This window comes from Leptonychotes weddellii, chromosome 12 (genome assembly GCF_054177405.1).
Source record: "Leptonychotes weddellii isolate Sample4059 chromosome 12, ASM5417740v2, whole genome shotgun sequence".
Lineage (NCBI taxonomy): Eukaryota > Metazoa > Chordata > Mammalia > Carnivora > Phocidae > Leptonychotes > Leptonychotes weddellii.
The window spans coordinates 92,861,439-92,878,859 of NC_138380.1; the positions used below are offsets into that span (position 1 = coordinate 92,861,439).

The 17,421-nt window shown below is 53.6% G+C and overlaps 1 protein-coding gene across 2 annotated transcripts in view; it reads right to left on the reverse strand.

The window, feature by feature from the left end:
- CCM2 (CCM2 scaffold protein) overlaps positions 1-17,061 on the reverse strand; it is a 39,956-nt gene extending 22,895 nt beyond the window's left edge. For both annotated transcript variants that reach the window (XM_081800847.1, XM_081800846.1), the window contains exon 1: positions 16,876-17,061. In XM_081800847.1, coding sequence (XP_081656973.1) covers positions 16,876-16,905 — 30 coding nt within the window. In that variant the 5' untranslated portion in view covers positions 16,906-17,061. The remainder of the gene's footprint in view (positions 1-16,875) is intronic.
- Between the last annotated feature and the right edge of the window lie 360 nt (positions 17,062-17,421).

The following is a 17,421-nucleotide window of genomic DNA, read 5'->3' on the forward strand; positions in this document are numbered from 1 at the left end:
TCAGACCGGGGACAGCTCAGACCGGGGACAGCTCAGACCAGAGACAGCTCAGACCAGGGACAGCTCAGGCAGGGAACAGCTCAGACCGGGGACAGCTGAGGCAGGGGACAGCTCACACCAGGGACAGCTCAGGTGAGGGACAGCTCAGACCGGAGACAGCTCAGGTGAGGGACAGCTCAGGCAGGGAACAGCTCAGACCGGGGACAGCTCAGGCAGGGGACAGCTCACACCAGAGACAGCTCAGGCAGGGGAAAGCTCAGGTGAGGGACAGCTCAGACCGGGGACAGCTCAGGCAGGGGACAGCTCAGACTGGGGACAGCTCAGACCGGGGACAGCTCAGACCAGGGACAGCTCAGGCAGGGGACAGCTCACACCAGAGACAGCTCATGCAGGGGACAGCTCAGGTGAGGGACAGCTCAGACCGGAGACAGCTCAGGTGAGGGACAGCTCAGGCAGGGAACAGCTCAGACCGGGGACAGCTCAGGCAGGGGACAGCTCACACCAGAGACAGCTCAGGCAGGGGACAGCTCAGACCAAGGATAGCTCAGGCAGGGGACAGCTCAGACCGGGGACAGCTCAGGTGAGGGACAGCTCAGACCGGGGACAGCTCAGGCAGGGGACAGCTCAGACTGGGGACAGCTCAGACCGGGGACAGCTCAGGTGAGGGACAGCTCAGACTGGGGACAGCTCAGACCAGGGACAGCTCAGGTGAGGGACAGCTGTGATGAGGAACATCTCAGGCAGGGAACAGCTTGGGGGGCGGGGGGACAGCTCAGGCGGGGAGGAGCTGCTTCTGGAGGAAAATGCTGTTTCCAGTCCTGCAGGCATCAAGGGTGCTCACAGGTGCTTCTGTCACTTACTCTCTTCAACCAGAGAGTAAGGACATAAGCTTTCTGTGTTGAAAAGACCTTAGGAGCTCAGAGTGACATTTCCAACTCAAATTTGGGATTACAAGGTTACGGATTACCCCCTTCGGTGTGCTCTGCCCTGAGTCCCATGCTGGGAGTCCGTGTGTAAGGATGCTAACCTAACTCACTGCCCCTGCATCCTACAACATACGGGGCAGTCGCAGAATGACAATACCAGTCTTAGTACCAATATGGTTACTGAAAACAATTTGGGGCTTTCTGAACCTCTTGTCCTCCCCCAGTATCCCACAGGGGGTGTGCGGTCACATGTCTATGATTTCATAACTTGAAATAACTCTCCTCGAAGGGGTTATGCCTTTTTGTGGCTTTATACCATTTTTAATACATATTTTTAAGTGACGTCTTAAGAAGCTTTTATTCAGGGGCGCCTGGGCGGCTCCGTCGTTAAGCGTCTGCCTTCGGCTCGGGTCATGGTCCCAGGGTCCTGGGATCGAGTCCCACATCGGGCTCCCTGCTCAGCGGGAAGCCTGCTTCTCCCTCTCCCACTCCCCCTGCTTGTGTTCCCTCTCTTGCTGTCTCTGTGTCAAATAAATAAAAATTAAAAAGAAAAAAAAAAGCTTTTATTCAACTTGTAATATTATAGAACATGAGATGGTTGCACAGTCATGAGGCCTAGGCTCAGAGGTCACACCCTCCTGGCCGCCAGGTAACCGTTTAAAAACTATCAGAGTGAGTACCTGCACATGCATGTCCTGGAGCCCACTCAAAGGGCTCAGGGGACCCCTCTCTCCAGCTGCGCTGCCCCAAAACCCACCGTGTGGGTGCGGCACGGCTTGGAGAACCTGCCCCCTGTACATGAAGTAGGGCCACAATGCACAAACCATGTCTTGTCCTTGCTAATGTGTCCTTGGGGTAGGTCTTTGGAAGTGGGATGCTGGGTCAGTCAACGCACCAGGCGAGAAGCGGGATGCTGGGTCAGTCAACGCACCAGGTGAGTCAGGCACTGCCCTTATGCCCTGTCTGGGGTTGTGCAGGCCCCTTCCCTCACGCCTGACCAACTCTGGGGTTTCTGCTGGCCTGGGGGAAGTGGGGGCGGTGAACAGGTGGCCCCAAGTGATCTGAATTTGCATTTCTCTTTTATTCAAGAGTCTGACTTGCCTTTTCACATGTTTTTAAAAGCCATTTGTGTTTCTCTTTCTGCAAACCCTGTGTTCCCATCTCTCGCCTGTTTTTCCCCTCAGCCCCTGGCTGTTGTTTTCCATTTGTTTTAGACGCACCTTATTTAGGAGACATTTACCTTCTGTTTTTTAAGGTGCAAATAATGTTTTCTTCATTTGTCTTTTTACTTTGCTTATGTTTATGTGGTCAGGTCTTTTGGTCTTTTCTTTTATGGCTTAAAAGATTTTTTAATCTTTTTTTATTTTATTTAAATTTCGGAGCCCATTTGTTGCTCATCCTGGAGTACAGGTACCTATTTTATCCTTTTTTGTATGGCGACCCTCTTACTCCACGCCACTCGCTAAGAATCAGATCTCTCCGCTCTCCTGCACACTCAGCTCCTTGCAGAGCAGGGCCTATTTCTGACTTTTCCCCTCTGTTCCCGCAGCTCATCACAAGACATCAGGGGCGCGGCCCCCCCACCCATTCTAGGCTGCTTCTCGCGTCGCTCTTCTTTTTCACAGAAGTTTTCTGGCTATTCTTGCTTGCTCATAACTCAGGTGAGCTTCCACTCAAGTAGTCTGGTTCCAGAGAAGAGCCCGGTGACCTTTTCCCTGGGATCATAAATTAATTGGGGGGGGGGTGGGAGACGGACACAGTCATGAGGCCACCAATCCCATCCAAACACAAGATGTCTCTCCACCTCTTCTAGCCCGTGTTTCTGTGTTTCAGGAGTTTGTCTCACAGACGTTTCTGCTAACTCTAGCCCTAGAGCATGCACTTACCCTTGGGACCAGGACCTTCTCTTCTGTGATAGGCCAGAGCTCCACGGGACAGAGGGACAAGCAAAGCTGGCTGGAGGGGCTGCTGACAGGTGGGCAGGGGACATGGCAGCCGAGCCAGAGCCCAGCCTGGGGTGCAGGAACTGAGGGGTGGGGGCGGCCCCCATGCTACCCCCACCCTGCATGTTCCTATACAGACAAGAACGCAGGCTGTGGTGCGTCTGGACTTGCTGTTTCCATCAGCACAAGTAACTGGGAGAGAAGCCCCAGGGCATCGAGTGCATGGCTGAGAGCGGCTGGCACCCCTAAATGGGCCCAGATGCACGACTGAGCCCACGTCTGGGCCCGAGGTCCCACCCGGCCAGAAGCCACTGGTGCACGGAGTCTGGACCAGGAGGGCTGCTGGCCCCACAGCGCCTGGCACGGCCCGCCACCTCGGACACTGCCAGGCCTCCTGAAGGAAGCTGTGCCCTTGGAGGAGAAGCCGAAAATCAGCTTGCCTGCACCCAGCCACGGTGCCCCGTCTGAACTCTCCATCGGCCACACAGAGCCAGCACGTGCCAAGCCATGGTGGCCTCCCTGCTGGTGGGAGTTGCGGCAGACTGACGGCTCCCAGAGAACCACCTGCAAGGGTCACCTGTCCTTTCTGCACACCTGCGCAGGGCAAGTCGGGACCCAGGCAGAGTCTAAAGCCCGCTGGGAGCCATCGGGACGGCACCACGGAGAGCCCAGCACATGCAGGCCCCACAGCCACCAACGAGAGAGGACGCCCGCACCTCACAACCTCTCGGGATACGCTGTGTCCACGTCTGGGCGTTCGGCTACCTCCTCCCAGGGCAGCCAAACGCCTGCAGACACCTCTGCAGCAGGACGTCGGGCAACAGTGAGGCCGAATCCCCGCTACGCCGGGTGCCCGTGACCAGCCTCACAGCTGCCAGGAGCTCCAACACCAGCCCTGCAGCCCAGGCCTGCCCAGCACCTACCTTCTTCCAACCTCCTGACCCAAGAGCTTGCCCCGCTAGCATCCCCAGCCGCTTCGAGCCAAACACACAGAAACCAACAGGGGGAGCAAGCTGAGGGGAAGGAGCACCCACAGAGGGAATGGGATGAGGGGGAGGCGTGCATATGCAGGGAATGCAGTGAGAAGAGAGCCCACAGAGGGAACGGGGTGAGCGAGAGGAGCGCACACAGAATAAAAAGCAGGGGCCGCTTTACCCCAGTTCTGATGAGGCCCCCAACCTCATGCCTGTCAGTGAAACCCATCGCAGCCAAGCCCAGCAGGGGAGGGAGAGGGCCCCTTCACTGACGGACAAGGCCAGGGCTTCCCGAAACAGGAGCCGGGCAGGGCTGGACACAGCGGAGGGCCCCTCTACCCTCGTACCCACACCACGGGCTCGGGAGGGCCGCGCCCCCTGACGACCGCGATCCTGTCCGCGTCAGCGCCATCCCTGGAGGCCACGCAGGCTCCTCCCCGCAGGACCCGACCACGTCCACGCAGCCTGCGCTCGCGCCCAGACAGGAAGCAAGAGCATCACCACCGGGGTCAGGATGACCCCGCGGTGACGGGCGACCGGGGGGAGCCCAACAGGAAAGCCTCTGAAAACCTGCCGCACGCCGGTGAGCGGGCAGTGAGGAGTGTGACAGAAGCCACACGGGAGCCTCACACAGACGCCCGAGCAGCTGCCAAGGGCAAGGGGCGGGCAGCCCACACGCCACCCTGCCTCTGCAGCGCATGCCGCCCGCATTAATTCCGCTGAAGGTACACAGGAGCTCCTTGTGCTGCTCTTGCAAACTTTAGTGTAAAAAAAAAGGGGGGGGGGCATGAAAACAACACACGTTTTACAAGACCGCAAACAGAAGGACCTGCATTATACAGGTTAGGACGTTTGCCAGTGAAGGCCAGGTGTGCAAGAACTCGGGGCCTGGGGATCAGAGAAAAGGAGCAGTGAAGTAGATGAAAAAAAACACACAGAAGACCAATCAGAGGTGCCCTCCTCCTGTGGCCAAGACCCAGCCACGGAGGGAGAGGGAGGTGAGGCCACGATGTGCCACCACTGACTGGGGAGACAAGGCAGGCCGGTCGTCCAGGACCCTGAAAAAAGGTCACGTCGTGCCCCTCCCGAAATGCTGTGGCACTGGGAGCCAAGCACACGTTTCTTATGGCAGGCAGGACCCCGACATGTGCAAAGAGCTCTGGAAATGAGGGTTCCCAAGCAGGGAACGCTGGGAGATTCGTGGATGTGGCATGTCTTCTCTGCGCATACCAGGTGGTAAGGTACCAGTGACAGGGCTCTCTGCCCCTGGGAATTACAGCAAAGTTCCAGCTCGAGGAATAAACTCACAAGAGCACTCTATGTAGACACACCAGGGTCACCCCAGAAATAGGCGCCACAGACATCTCTATGTAACAGGCACTGAAACACAGCAGAATCTTCTTAAGGGATGTCCATACCAGTTACCCTGACTCTTCGACTCCTTCCAGGATAAATAACTCTGTTCCTGATACTTACCTCAAAGGTGTGCTCACTTTGTCTCTCCACGTGCCAGATGCAGCTACAGAAATCTGTGCCAACAAGGAGCAGCCCAGCAGGGGGAGCCAGGGAGGGCCTGCTTCTCCAGCAACAGAACCACAGGACAGAGTTCCAGCGACCAGGGGTGGGCCCTTCAGAGAATCCACTCACTCTGCACAGTGCTCATCCTGACCCACCACCCTGTGCTCCTTCTTACAGCACTCAGGTCTCTCTTACCTTGTGGCACTAAGAGCCCCCCCAAAGATGGTGAAGGAGTTTCAGGAAGGCAGCAACAAGAAAGCACTGTACCCACTGGGCATTAAACAAGTGTCAAATAAATGAAGCCAAGGAAGTAAAACTGTGTACGTGCACAGAAAAGTAGACACACCTAGGAAAGGGATCTGAAAAGCTCTAATACCTGTTCCTAGCAGACAGGATTTTTTTTTCCTTTTTTCTTGAATATATTTTGCTATTTTTCTGAGCTGTAAATGTGTTTTTTAGTAAGAAAAAATTTAGGTTCATTTTGGAAAGTAAAACCCAAAATTATTAGCAAATACCATTTTCATCTATCGGCTTGGCAAGTATTCAAAAGTCTGGTGATGTGTTATGTGAGCAAGGATATTTGAAAACATGCATTCTGAAAGGTTGATGTTAAGAATAAAAACTGGTACTGGGGCGCCTGGGTGGCTCAGTTGGTTAAGCGACTGCCTTCGGCTCGGGTCATGATCCTGGAGTCCCGGGATCGAGTCCCACATCGGGCTCCCTGCTCGGCGGGGGGTCTGCTTCCCCCTCTGCCCTCTTCCCTCTCGTGCTCTCTGTCTCTCATTCTCTCTCTCTCTCAAATAAATAAATAAAATCTTTAAAAAAAAAAAAAAAGAATAAAAACTGGTACTACTATGGGGAACAATTTATCAGTATGTACTAAAATTACAAATGTACATAAAGCTTCCTAACAATTGCATTTTCAGGACTTAATCCTATAGATACACGTACACACATGTGAAATGTTAGTAGACGGCTCATCTCTGCATTTTGTGTTAGAGCAAAATGGCAACGTAAAATTCTATAAACAGACTATTGTTGAAATGAATTGCATTAATCCATAAGGGAAAATGCCACTGAGCCCCAATGAGGAATAAAGAAACTACATATGTATAGTGCAAGATCTCAAAAAAAAATCGTCAAGAAGAAATAACCCCAAAGAGGTCCCTAGTACCCTAATAGAAGTAACACCCCCACAGCAATGAGCACATCTACAGTCAGACCTTGGTTTCTAGATACCATTTCCACTGAAAGCAACCAGGATCCTCGGATAAATGTCTGGTTCCGGTGGGCCGGGGCAGGAAAGTAGCAGAATAGCCTAGAACATCTTGTAGCAAATGTAAGCAAGAGCTCAAAGAATACCGGGGACTAGTCAAAAGTCACCGGCCACACACCAACGTGAATACACTTAACATGACTGAACAGCACACTTAAAAGTGGTTAAGATGGTAAATGGTAGGTTATGGGTTTCTGACCAGAATTAAAAATAAAAAGACATCGGGGCGCCTGGGTGGCTCAGTCATTAAGTGTCTGCCTTCGGCTCAGGCCATGGTCCCAGGGTCCTGGGATGGAGCCCCGCATCGGGCTCCTTGCTCTGCGGGAAGCCTGCTCTCCCTCTCCCACTCCCCCTGCTGTGTTCCTCCTCTCGCTGTATCTCTCTCTGTCAAATAAATAAAATCTTAAAAAAATAAAAAATAAATAAAAATAAAAAGACATCAGAGCCAGCCTACAGTGGCTCCTATTGGTTGAGTTTGGGACAATTTGAGCTTCAAAGTTAATAATAATAGTAAAAAATTAGAGTCAAAGAACTTTAAAATGCAAAAACCTAGGGGTGCCTGGGTGGCTCAGATGGTTAAGCATCTGCCTTCAACTCGGGTCATGATCTCAGGGTCCTGGGATCGAGCCCCGCATTGGGATCTCCGCTCAGTGGGGAGTCTGTTTCTCCCTCTCCCTCTGCCCCTTCCCCCATTCATTCTCTCTCTCTCTCTCTCTCTCTCTCTCTCCCCCTCTCAAATAAATAAATTAATTCAATAAAAGAAATAATGCAGAAACCTGGTTGGGGCACCTGGGTGGCACAACTGGTTGAGCATCTGACTCTTGATTTCGGCTCAGGTCATGATCTCAGGGTCATGGGATCAAGCCCCAGGTCGGGCTCTGCGCCCAGCATGGAGTCGGCTTGAGACTCTCTCCCTCTGCCCCTCCACCCTGCACGCTCGTTCTCTCTGTCTCTGTGTGTGTTCTCTCTCAAATAAATAATAAATCTTTTTTTAAAAATGCAGAAACCAAGTCGCCCTCTTAGCGCAGTAGGCAGCGCGTCAGTCTCATAAAAATGCAGAAACCTGGTAAGTGATGAGTCAGCATCACCAGAAATGGAGCAAATCGACATCAGTCAGCAAGTTTGCATGGGGTCTGTGAATCAGATGGCAATAAAGGATTGATGTGATTTTCCTAATTGGATGGGGATGGTTTCTAGACCGAGGTGGGATGGTCCTTGTACCGAGAAAACACACACTGAAGGATGAAGGGTCATGGGGCATCATGTCTGCATTGCTTCTTTTCTTTTTTTTTAAGATTTTTATTTATTTGAGAGAGAGAGAGAGAGAGAGCACGAGCAGGGGGAGGGAGAGGGAGAAGCAGACTCCGCGCTGAGCAGAGAGCCTGACTCGGGGCTCGATCCCAGGACCCCGGGATCATGACCTGAGCTGAAGGCAGACGCTTCACTGACTGAGCCACCCAGGCACCCCATGCAATTGCTTCTTAAATAGCTTAGAAATGTTAACAATTGGGGGATCTGGGTGAAAGGTAACTGGGTACTCTGTGTACTATTTATCCAACTTCTTTGTAAACTTAAAATTATTTCAATATAAAAAGGTAAAAATTCAATAGTCTACAGCAAAAATAATGTTGGCTTTATTACATGTACAGGAATAAAATGTCAAAAGTTCTGCAAAGACAGGAGGCAGCGTCCGTGGACCACTACTGCTGACGGGCTCTCGCAGCAGACGAGAAAGAGCATGACAGTGACTCACGGCTGTCTGGGACAAGTTACGGGTGCGTCCTGCAACCTACACAGTGGTGAGCAACACGACAGACCCCTACAAGCACTCGACCCAAAAGAAGACAGATGAAGGAGGAACAAAGCACAAAAGAGAAGCAGAAAACAAACAGGGAAGAGGCAAACACAAGCCTATCAATAATTACATTAAATGTGAAGGCAGAATCAAAAGGTACCAGGTGCCAGACTAGATTAAAAAGGTATAACAAGGGGTGCCTGGGTGGCTCAGTCAACTGAGCGTCCCACACTTGGTTTCGGCTCAGGTCATGATCTCGGGGTCCTGGGATTGAGCCCCGCATTGGGCTCCCTGTTCAGCAAGGGACTCTGCTTCTCCCTCTCCCTCTGCCCTGCTCGTGCTCACTCTCTCAAGTAAATAAATAAAATCTTAAAAAAAGAAAAGAATACGTACTGCCTGATTCCACGTGTGTGAGGTTCTCGAACAGAAACCAATCCCGACAGGCCCGTCTAGAGTGCCCACCATCGAAGCAGCGGCTGCCTCAGGGGAGGGAGAGGCGTCCTAGGAGGCATGAGGGACTTTCTGAGTGAGGCAATGGTCTAGTTCTTTTTTTTTTTCCTAATATTTTATTTATTTATTTGACAGAGAGAGCGAGAGCACAAGTAGGCAGAACAGCAGGGAGAGGGAGAGGGAGAAGCAGGCTCTCCGCCGAGCAGGGAGCCCGACGTGGGGCTCGATCCCGGGACCCAGGGATCATGACAATGGTCTAGTTCTTGGCAGGGCTTTGGGCTGCACAGGTGTACACATGTGTCAGAGTTTAGCTAATGTACTTTTAAGATGCATATGTTTCGGGCGCCTGGGTGGCTCAGTTGGTTAAGCGACTGCCTTCAGCTCAGGTCATGATCCTGGAGTCCCGGGATCGAGTCCCGCATCGGGCTCCCTGCTCAGCGAGAAGCCTGCTTCTCCCTCTGACCCTCCCCCCTCTCATGTACTCTCTCTCATTCTCGCTCTCTCAAATGAATAAATAAATCTTTAAAAAAAAAAAAAGATGCATACGTTTCAGTGTATATAAATTTTACAGCAAAAGAAACTGTGAACGATATTGCACTCCTGCTACAGATAGGCATGCTGAAATATCCAGATTGCAGTGGAATGGTGTCTATAATTTACCCTGAAATGCATCAGAGAGGCAGGGCGAGTTTTCGGGTGCGTTCAGAGATAGACGGGTAGGTGTGCATAGCGAACGTTTATGGTAGAATCTAGGTGGTGGGTGGACAGGGATTTGCTGTAAAATCCTTTCAACTCTGCTGGATCCAAGGACGTTCATAATCAAATGCTGGGGGGTGGACTGCACACTCTTCTTCCAAGGAGGGGGCAGAAGATTCAATCCTGGGGGGAGAGGAGCCTTCTTTTTTTATATATAGATTTTATTTCTTTATTTGACAGAGAGAGAGCACAAGCAGGGGCAGAGGCAGAGGCAGAGGGAGAAGCAGGCTTCCCACTGAGCAGGGAGCCCGATGCGGGGCTCGATCCCAGGACCTCGGGATCATGACCTGAGCGGAAGTCAGACGCTTCTCTGACTGAGCCCCCCGGGCGTCCCTGAGAGGAGGCCTAACAGGGTCTGACATGGGTCTGACCTCCACGTATGAAGGGCACATCGGCTTCGGCTACTGTCACACCGCAGAATGTACACCGGTGACAGCCACTGACAGGGACATGTCTCCTGGCAATTAGACCTGGGACATTCGCTGACATGGAACCCGCTGGATGACAGACCTGACACACAGGTCTGTCCAAGCATTAGACCTGTAAGCTGCGTCGGCGCCAGGTGGACAGCAAGAGAACGTGGAATGTTCTAGAGCACACAGGACTGCAGTTAGTGGTGAGGACGCACAGGAGGCATAGTGGGTTGTGGGTCCGACAGTGTGGGGAACTGTGACGAGTCAAAGAAGTGTGTGTCTTTCTTCCCCGAGTCACGAGAGGCAGCAGGTGAATCAGCGGGTCCCGCATGAGGGGGCTGCTCCACTGTAAGGACAGGAGCTCGGCACGGCCACGCTGACCATGCTCGCTTTCAGAGTTCAACGATCCTTCCCACCTCCCAGGTTACAAGATACCCACCATCCTAAGCCTCGGACAAAAGCCTAAATCCCAACATCCTGCTGCACTTAGTGAAGGGGATTATTTCCACTGCACGCATCCAATGCCCACAATCAAATGCCCTAATTCTTGGCACAAGCCCGGCAAAAAAACGGCTACTATTCATTCAGGCACACTTCCGAGGAAAAAGAGTAACATTTCTGGCACTGGGCCAGAGCTAAGGGGAAAATTTCCTTCCTATTTCTAACTTGACAAATCCAAACCTAAACTCCCTGCATAACCATGAAAAGCAGCTGCTCTTCTTGGGCTGCGGGAGGAGAGCAAGAGCTCGGCAGCGGGAGGGGCCAGCATGGACCACGGGTCAGGACACAGAGCACCACGCAGGTCATCCTGCAACTCTGAGTAGCCTGTCTGTGTGTCAGGTGACCGTAGAGACCGGGTGCTCAGAACCTCTGGGTTAGACTGAGACCAATGCTCCCCAACATGGTCCTCGCACAGGACTCCTGCCACATCTCCCTGATCTCCAGGGTTTGCTTCCAAATAACCTGTCTTAGTCTGCTTTAACAAAGCACCGGACTGGGTGGCTCACACATCTATTCTCTCTCAGTCCTGGACGCCCCAGATCCAGGCGTGGCAGGGCCGGTCCCTCCCGAGGCCTGTCCTGGGCGTGCAGACGGCCGTCTCCTCCCCGGGTCCTCTCGTGGTCGTCCCTCCGTGCGTGTCTGCATCCTGATGTCCTCTTCTGATGAGGACCCCAGTCACACTGGAGTAGAGCCACCCTAGTGACCTCGTTTGTACTTGAAGACCTCTCTCCAAATACAGTCCCGTTCTGAGGTCAGGACTCCACCCCGTGGATTTGAGGGGAAAATGGTTCAGCCCAGAGCACGTGGGGAGTGGGGGTGGATGAGAAACAAGCTGTTGGTGCACTGATGATGTCTGAGATTGGGGCACAGGAGCTTTATTACAGGATCTTCTCTACGCTTGTACTTGATGCCTTCATAACAAAAAGGGTTTCTGATTTGCTCTCATCAAAGCGTGCTTTCTCTAAAGTTCCACTCTCATGGGTCCTCTGAGGCCCACTTCCAGCTCTGTGACCATAGAGCTCATCTGTGTCCCCGGCATCTGGTCCTGGCGCTGTCAGAAGGAGAGACAAACATCCCCAGCAGCTTCCGCGGCACCCAGGACCAACCCCCACCTCCACCGGGCTCAGGGCACCCCCAGCACCTCTCCCACTTCTGAACGTCATGCACATGGGCCCTGTGCAGGATGCGCTGACGCCCACCGCGTCCCCTTCTCCCACGCTGTGTGGGCACTTGCTCTCCAAACAGGACGCAGCGGCCTCAGCCCTGCTCTGAAAGGCACAAAGCATGTCCTAGGAGCTCGGATAAAGGAACAGGAGGATTTCGTGCTGTCAGATCCGCAGGACTTGGCTGTTGACTCTCACCAGAGAGCGGGGATGAGCCGGGCTGGTGCTGCTGCTGACAGAAAGGAAGACACGGAAGACCCACAGTGACCACAGTCACCGAGCCCATCGCCATGGAAGGCACTTGTCCCCGACCTCACGGGCACAATGCTGACAGCCCCTCTCGCTTCGGAGCGGCCCCCTCGGCGGTACCATCGCTGAAAGAAATGTGTTCCTCTCCAGGGTGCTCCTCCCAAACGATGCTCTGAGCAGGAACAGAGAAGCCCCGTGAGGTTCGAGCCACTACCATGGCCAGTGGGTCATGGGGTCTGAAGGCGGCCGCGACCCTACGGTTCCTTACGTTGAAAATGGACAAACACCAGGTACTATATAAGGGGTAACTCCCCAAATCAGAGCGAAACGAGCCTTGCTGGCCTCCACCGGCCCTACGGTCTCTGCCAGGCACCTCTTGTCCCCGTCTGCCCGCCTCCCAGCTCGGGGTCACCACCTGGTCACCCAAGAGTCACTGTGAAACCTCCCCGAGAGGAAAGATAAAACAGACCCCAAAGCCCCTGTGTTAACCCACTTTACGGCTGTGACACATCGTGACTGGCACTTGTTTAATGGGAAAACCAGAAAAGAACAGAGTAAAAAACTCATAGTGCGCTGCTTATATGAAGTACCATTTCAGCTACACACACACACACACACACACACGTCTGTGGAGGAGGCTGGCTGACAGCTGCAGACACAAGGGTATAAAGACACTGGTCCAGCCAAGCCCCCAGTTCCTCACAGACACTGCCGGGAGGATGGTCCAGCAGCTACAGGAGCTGATGATTCAGGGCCCATAACCTGGTGGACCGCTTTCTCCCCACTTTTTATATGAAAACTCAAAAATTCACACAAGTAAACAGAATAATGGATGGGGAACACCCACGACCACAGCATTCAGCTATCTCCTCTCTGTTGTGTTTCCAGTCTGAGTAAAGCCAATCTCAGGAATCCCACAATTTTACCTATAAATAGCTCAGCGTGTATGTCTATCAGCTCAGAACTCGACCAAACGTAATACAGACATTCTATCTAACAAAATTAATAATAACTCCCTGCTATTACTTAACATCCAGTCCTACATTTCCAGGGTACCTTGTAACCTTTCTTTTTTTCCACTTATGGAATGCACAATAAAGTAACCTAACGTAAAAATATTTAGCCATTCAGGTTGAAAGCATGGCTGCCAGAGGTGTGACCAGCAGCAGAAGCCGGGACCCGAACAGCATAGAGGCCTGGTGGTGACCTCCCACAGGCTGGGGTCCTCGTCCGATCAAGCTTATGATCCAACTCACGCATACACCTAAGTTTCTCACAAAAAAGAATTACATCCTGACAGAACAGTGTCAGAACTCATGGAACTCGGGTCCATTTTATAAGGAGGCAGCCTTATTCTCCAAACCCCAAATCAGGACTTGTGGTCTGAAAGATATCAGTCACTCTGGGGACATGTGGGTGGGAGAGTGACCCCCCAGTGGTCATTCCTACTCCCCAGGCCCCATGCCCCTAGCAGCCTGTGGACTTCTTGGTCCACACACGAATCCCCCAGATGCACCAGGACGTGCTCATTTCCTGACCGGCTCCTCCCACATCCCCATCAGCCAGGACTTTCCAAGGGACATTAGAAGGGCTCAGGTCACCCTCATCCTATGTGCTAGGGTAGCCTAGGAAAGGACAGGGCTGAGGGCGCCTGGGTGGCTCAGTCGGCTAAGCATCCGACTCCTGATTTCAGCTCAGGTCATGATCTCAGGGTGGTGAGATCGAGCCCCGTATCGGGCTCTGGGCTGGGCATGGAGTCTGCTTAAGATTCTCTCTCCCTCTCTTCTCTTCTCCCCACCCCACGAAAGAAAGAAAGAAAGAAAAGAAAGAAAAGAAAGAAAGAAAGGGCAGCGCCGTACCTGGGGCCACTTTATATGAAACCCACTCTGTTCTACTTATTTTCTGGCAGCTCACTGACTCCTATGCTAAGGAAATAAATGGGCCACATTAGAACAAACCTGAATAACTGCTTGACAAAACACCAGGACAAGTGTCTGAAGACCTGAAAAAGCCTACCAATCCACATTTTTAAAGGTTAAATCTGGCAGCACCTGGCTTGCTCGGTCGGTACAGCATGCGACTCTTGATCTCAGGGTCATGAGTTCAAGCCGCATGATGGGCCTAGAGCTTACTTAAAAAAAAAAATTAAAATTAAAATTAAAAATAAAGGTTAAATTTGCAATTTTGAGAGAGCTAACTTGAAGAGATAATTTAAATGTCCAAACTGTACTTTCTCTTTTTTTTAAGATTTTATTTATTTGAGGGGCGCCTGGGTGGCTCAGTCGTTAAGCGTCTGCCTTCAGCTCAGGTCATGCTCCCAGGGTCCTGGGATCGAGCCCTTCATCGGGCTCCCTGCTCTGTGGGAAGCCTGCTTCTCCCTCTCCCACTCCCCCTGCTTGTGTTCCCTCTCTCGCTATGTCTCTCTCAGTCAAATAAATAAATAAAATCTTAAAAAAAAAAAGATTTTATTTATTTGACAGAGAAAGAGCACAAGCAGGGGGAACAGCACACAGAGGGAGAAGCAGGCTCCTCGCTGAGCAGGGAGCCAGATGCGGGGCTGGATCCCAGGACCCCAGGATCATGACCTCAGTCAAAGACAGTCGCTTAACCAACTGAGTCACCCAGGTGCCCCCAAACTGTACTTTCATAAAACTATTAGGTCATTACTTCTGCTATTTTAGCTTGAATTTGGATATAACTTTTAAAATAGATTAATCTGGTTAATTGACCATAAAGAGAACAATGTAAGCACCAAATTTCATGAGTTGGAGGTGACCTCACATAGAATGGAGAAGCAGAGCAGACAGGCTCTGCCTGCTTGAGATTGGCAGAGAGCAAGAGGGAAAGTGTGCTAAGTTGTGGCCTGGATAGGAATTCACACTCCAGAGCTGTCGGCTGGCCTGCCTGTGGGAAAATGAGCTAGGGCAGGGGCAGAATACAGAGAAAACACAGAGCTCCTGGCTTAGGCTACTATGTAACAAGTGATTATCTTCTCTAACAGACACAATGAAATTCATCATTAACCTTCTCTAGGCCTAAATCTTTTTTTTTTTTTAAGATTATTTATTTATTTATTTATTTATTTGACAGAGAGAGACACAGCGAGAGAGGGAACACAAGCAGGGGGAGTGGGAGAGGGAGAAGCAGGCTTCCCGCTGAGCAGGGAGCCTGATGCGGGGCTCAATCCCAGGACCTGGGATCATGACCTGAGCCGAAGGCAGACGCTTAACGACTGAGCCACCCATGTGCCCCTCTAGGCCTAAATCTTAACACTGCCCCCAACTAAAAAATTCTTGAGTTTTACTGGCTTCTCACTTCTATTTCAGGAATGTCTCACTGATTCTTTGTCTCTCCCAACACTGCTGAATATTCTGATGTTTCTACCAAACCTCGTAAAGGGCTCTAAAAGAAGTCAGTCTATCCCATGCCTCCTCATCACAGATAGGTTAGCGTCCATTCAAAGGGAGTGACCCTCCTCAGCCAGCACCATCTGGCCTGAGTGTGGAAGATGCTTCGAGGCCAAGACTGGCGATCTGCTGGGCCAGGACTAACACTGGCAGCCAAGAGCGCTGGGGACAGGCGCTCCTGTGTGGGTCCTGCCCACCTGCCTGCCTGCCTGCAACAGGGAAGGATGCAATGGACTGACTTTCTTCCGGAGCCTTCTACTCAGCTCTCCCCCTTTAGGGTGGGCAGCATCCCTCTGCAGTCTAGCGCTTGCAGGCTGAATGGCTTTCTCGGGCTGTTTTCCAGACTTAGGTAACTGCAACTGGTAGCACACTTTAATTAGACGCACGTTCCCGACATAACACAACAAGGAGGAAAGAAAGTGAGAGGAAAAGCACCACACGATCCCCTGAGGACCACCGGGCCACACCGGATTTCAAATACAACCGTTCAAAAATGGGGCACCTTGTGAAACAAGGGGATGAGTCAAGTGAAGGGCGCAGCTGGCTCCAGCCAGCACAGGCTGTACGATCAGAGGACCTACCAAAGTCTGTCTGAAACTGGCACACAGAAGTGCACACTAACGAAATCCAGCACATTAAAAATCCTCTCCCCGAAAAAGAGACCTTTCATTGAAACCCGTTTTCCATTTTAATGGCAGCTTAGCTATTATAGTCTGCTGAAAATGAGTTTCTTTCCCACTACTCTAGCCTATAATTAAAGCCACATTCTTACAACTACACGAACGAAGGAGCCTCTTGAACTATGTCCGAAATCCAACTGCCAAACGTAACGTCACTGAAATCGCTCAGCGACAATTAGCGCAGAAGCGCGCCCGTGGACGGGCTGGACCGCGAGCACAGCTCTTGTTTTCACTTGGTACCATGAAGCCGAAGTCAACTAGGCAGCGAATGTTCCTGCGGCGAGCTGCCTCCCCATTGTCTCGAGGACACCGGCCCTGGAAAACTTTCCGGCCCCGGAGCGGGGCCAGCTCCTCTGCAGCCCCTGCTCACCGACCCGCGGGCATGGCATGTGCAAAGCCGGGGTTTGGGGGCTCACTGACCGGAAGGGGCGGAAAGGCGTGGCCCTTCCTCCCCCGCCGCGCGGGCCGGCCGGAGGACCACCTAACCCCATTGTCCAGGGGCTCGTCTCCCACCCCATCCGCGGAGACCGACGCCCGCGGCCCAGTGCCGGGCCCGACCGCGCGCCGTGCACCGGGGAGCCCCGGCCCGCCGGCCACGCTCTCCCCCAACAGTGTGCGCCCCCCGACCTCTCCACGCCTGACCTCCAATCAGACCTCCCTCCGTGGGACCGCCCCGCGCCCCACGCCGGCGGGCCGAAGGGCGGCCCCGAGGGACCCTCCCAGGGCACCCCCGGCGCCGGCCCCGCCGCCCCGCTCTGGGGTCCAGCCCGCCCCCCGCCCGGCCCCCGCCCGGCCCTCGGGAGCACGCGCCCGCGCACGCTCACCTTCTTGCCCTTCTTGCCCTCCTCCTCCATGTCGCCGCGAGCGGCCCCCGCGGCCCGGCCCGCCCCGGGAGCCCCGCGCCGCCCGTGGCCGCTACATGCTCGCCCGGCCCCGCGGCCGCCGCCGCCGCCGCCGCCGCTCCTGCGCCTCCCGCCCGCGCGGCCGCACTCTCCGTCCGCGGCCGCCAGGGGACGTCCGCGCCCCGCACCCCGCACCCCGCACTTCCGGGCCGAGGCGCGGCCCCGCCCCGCGCCCCGCGCCCCGCCCCGCGCCCCGCCCCATCCCTCAGGGCCGCCGGGAACGCGCCCGCTCTGCCCCGCCCCCTCACGGCCGCGGGAGCGCGCCTGTTGCGCCCCAATCCCGCCCCACGCCCTTCAGGGACGGCGAGAGCGCGCCTGCCCCGCCCCCGTGCCGTCCCCTGCCCCTCAGGGCCACAGGAGCGGCTCCAACTTTTCAATTCTGCCGCCATCTTTAGGGCAGCCAACTTCCCGGCCTCCTCGCGCTCGGGAGGGCCACGCTCAGGGCGGTAGGAAACGGGGGGAGGGGCC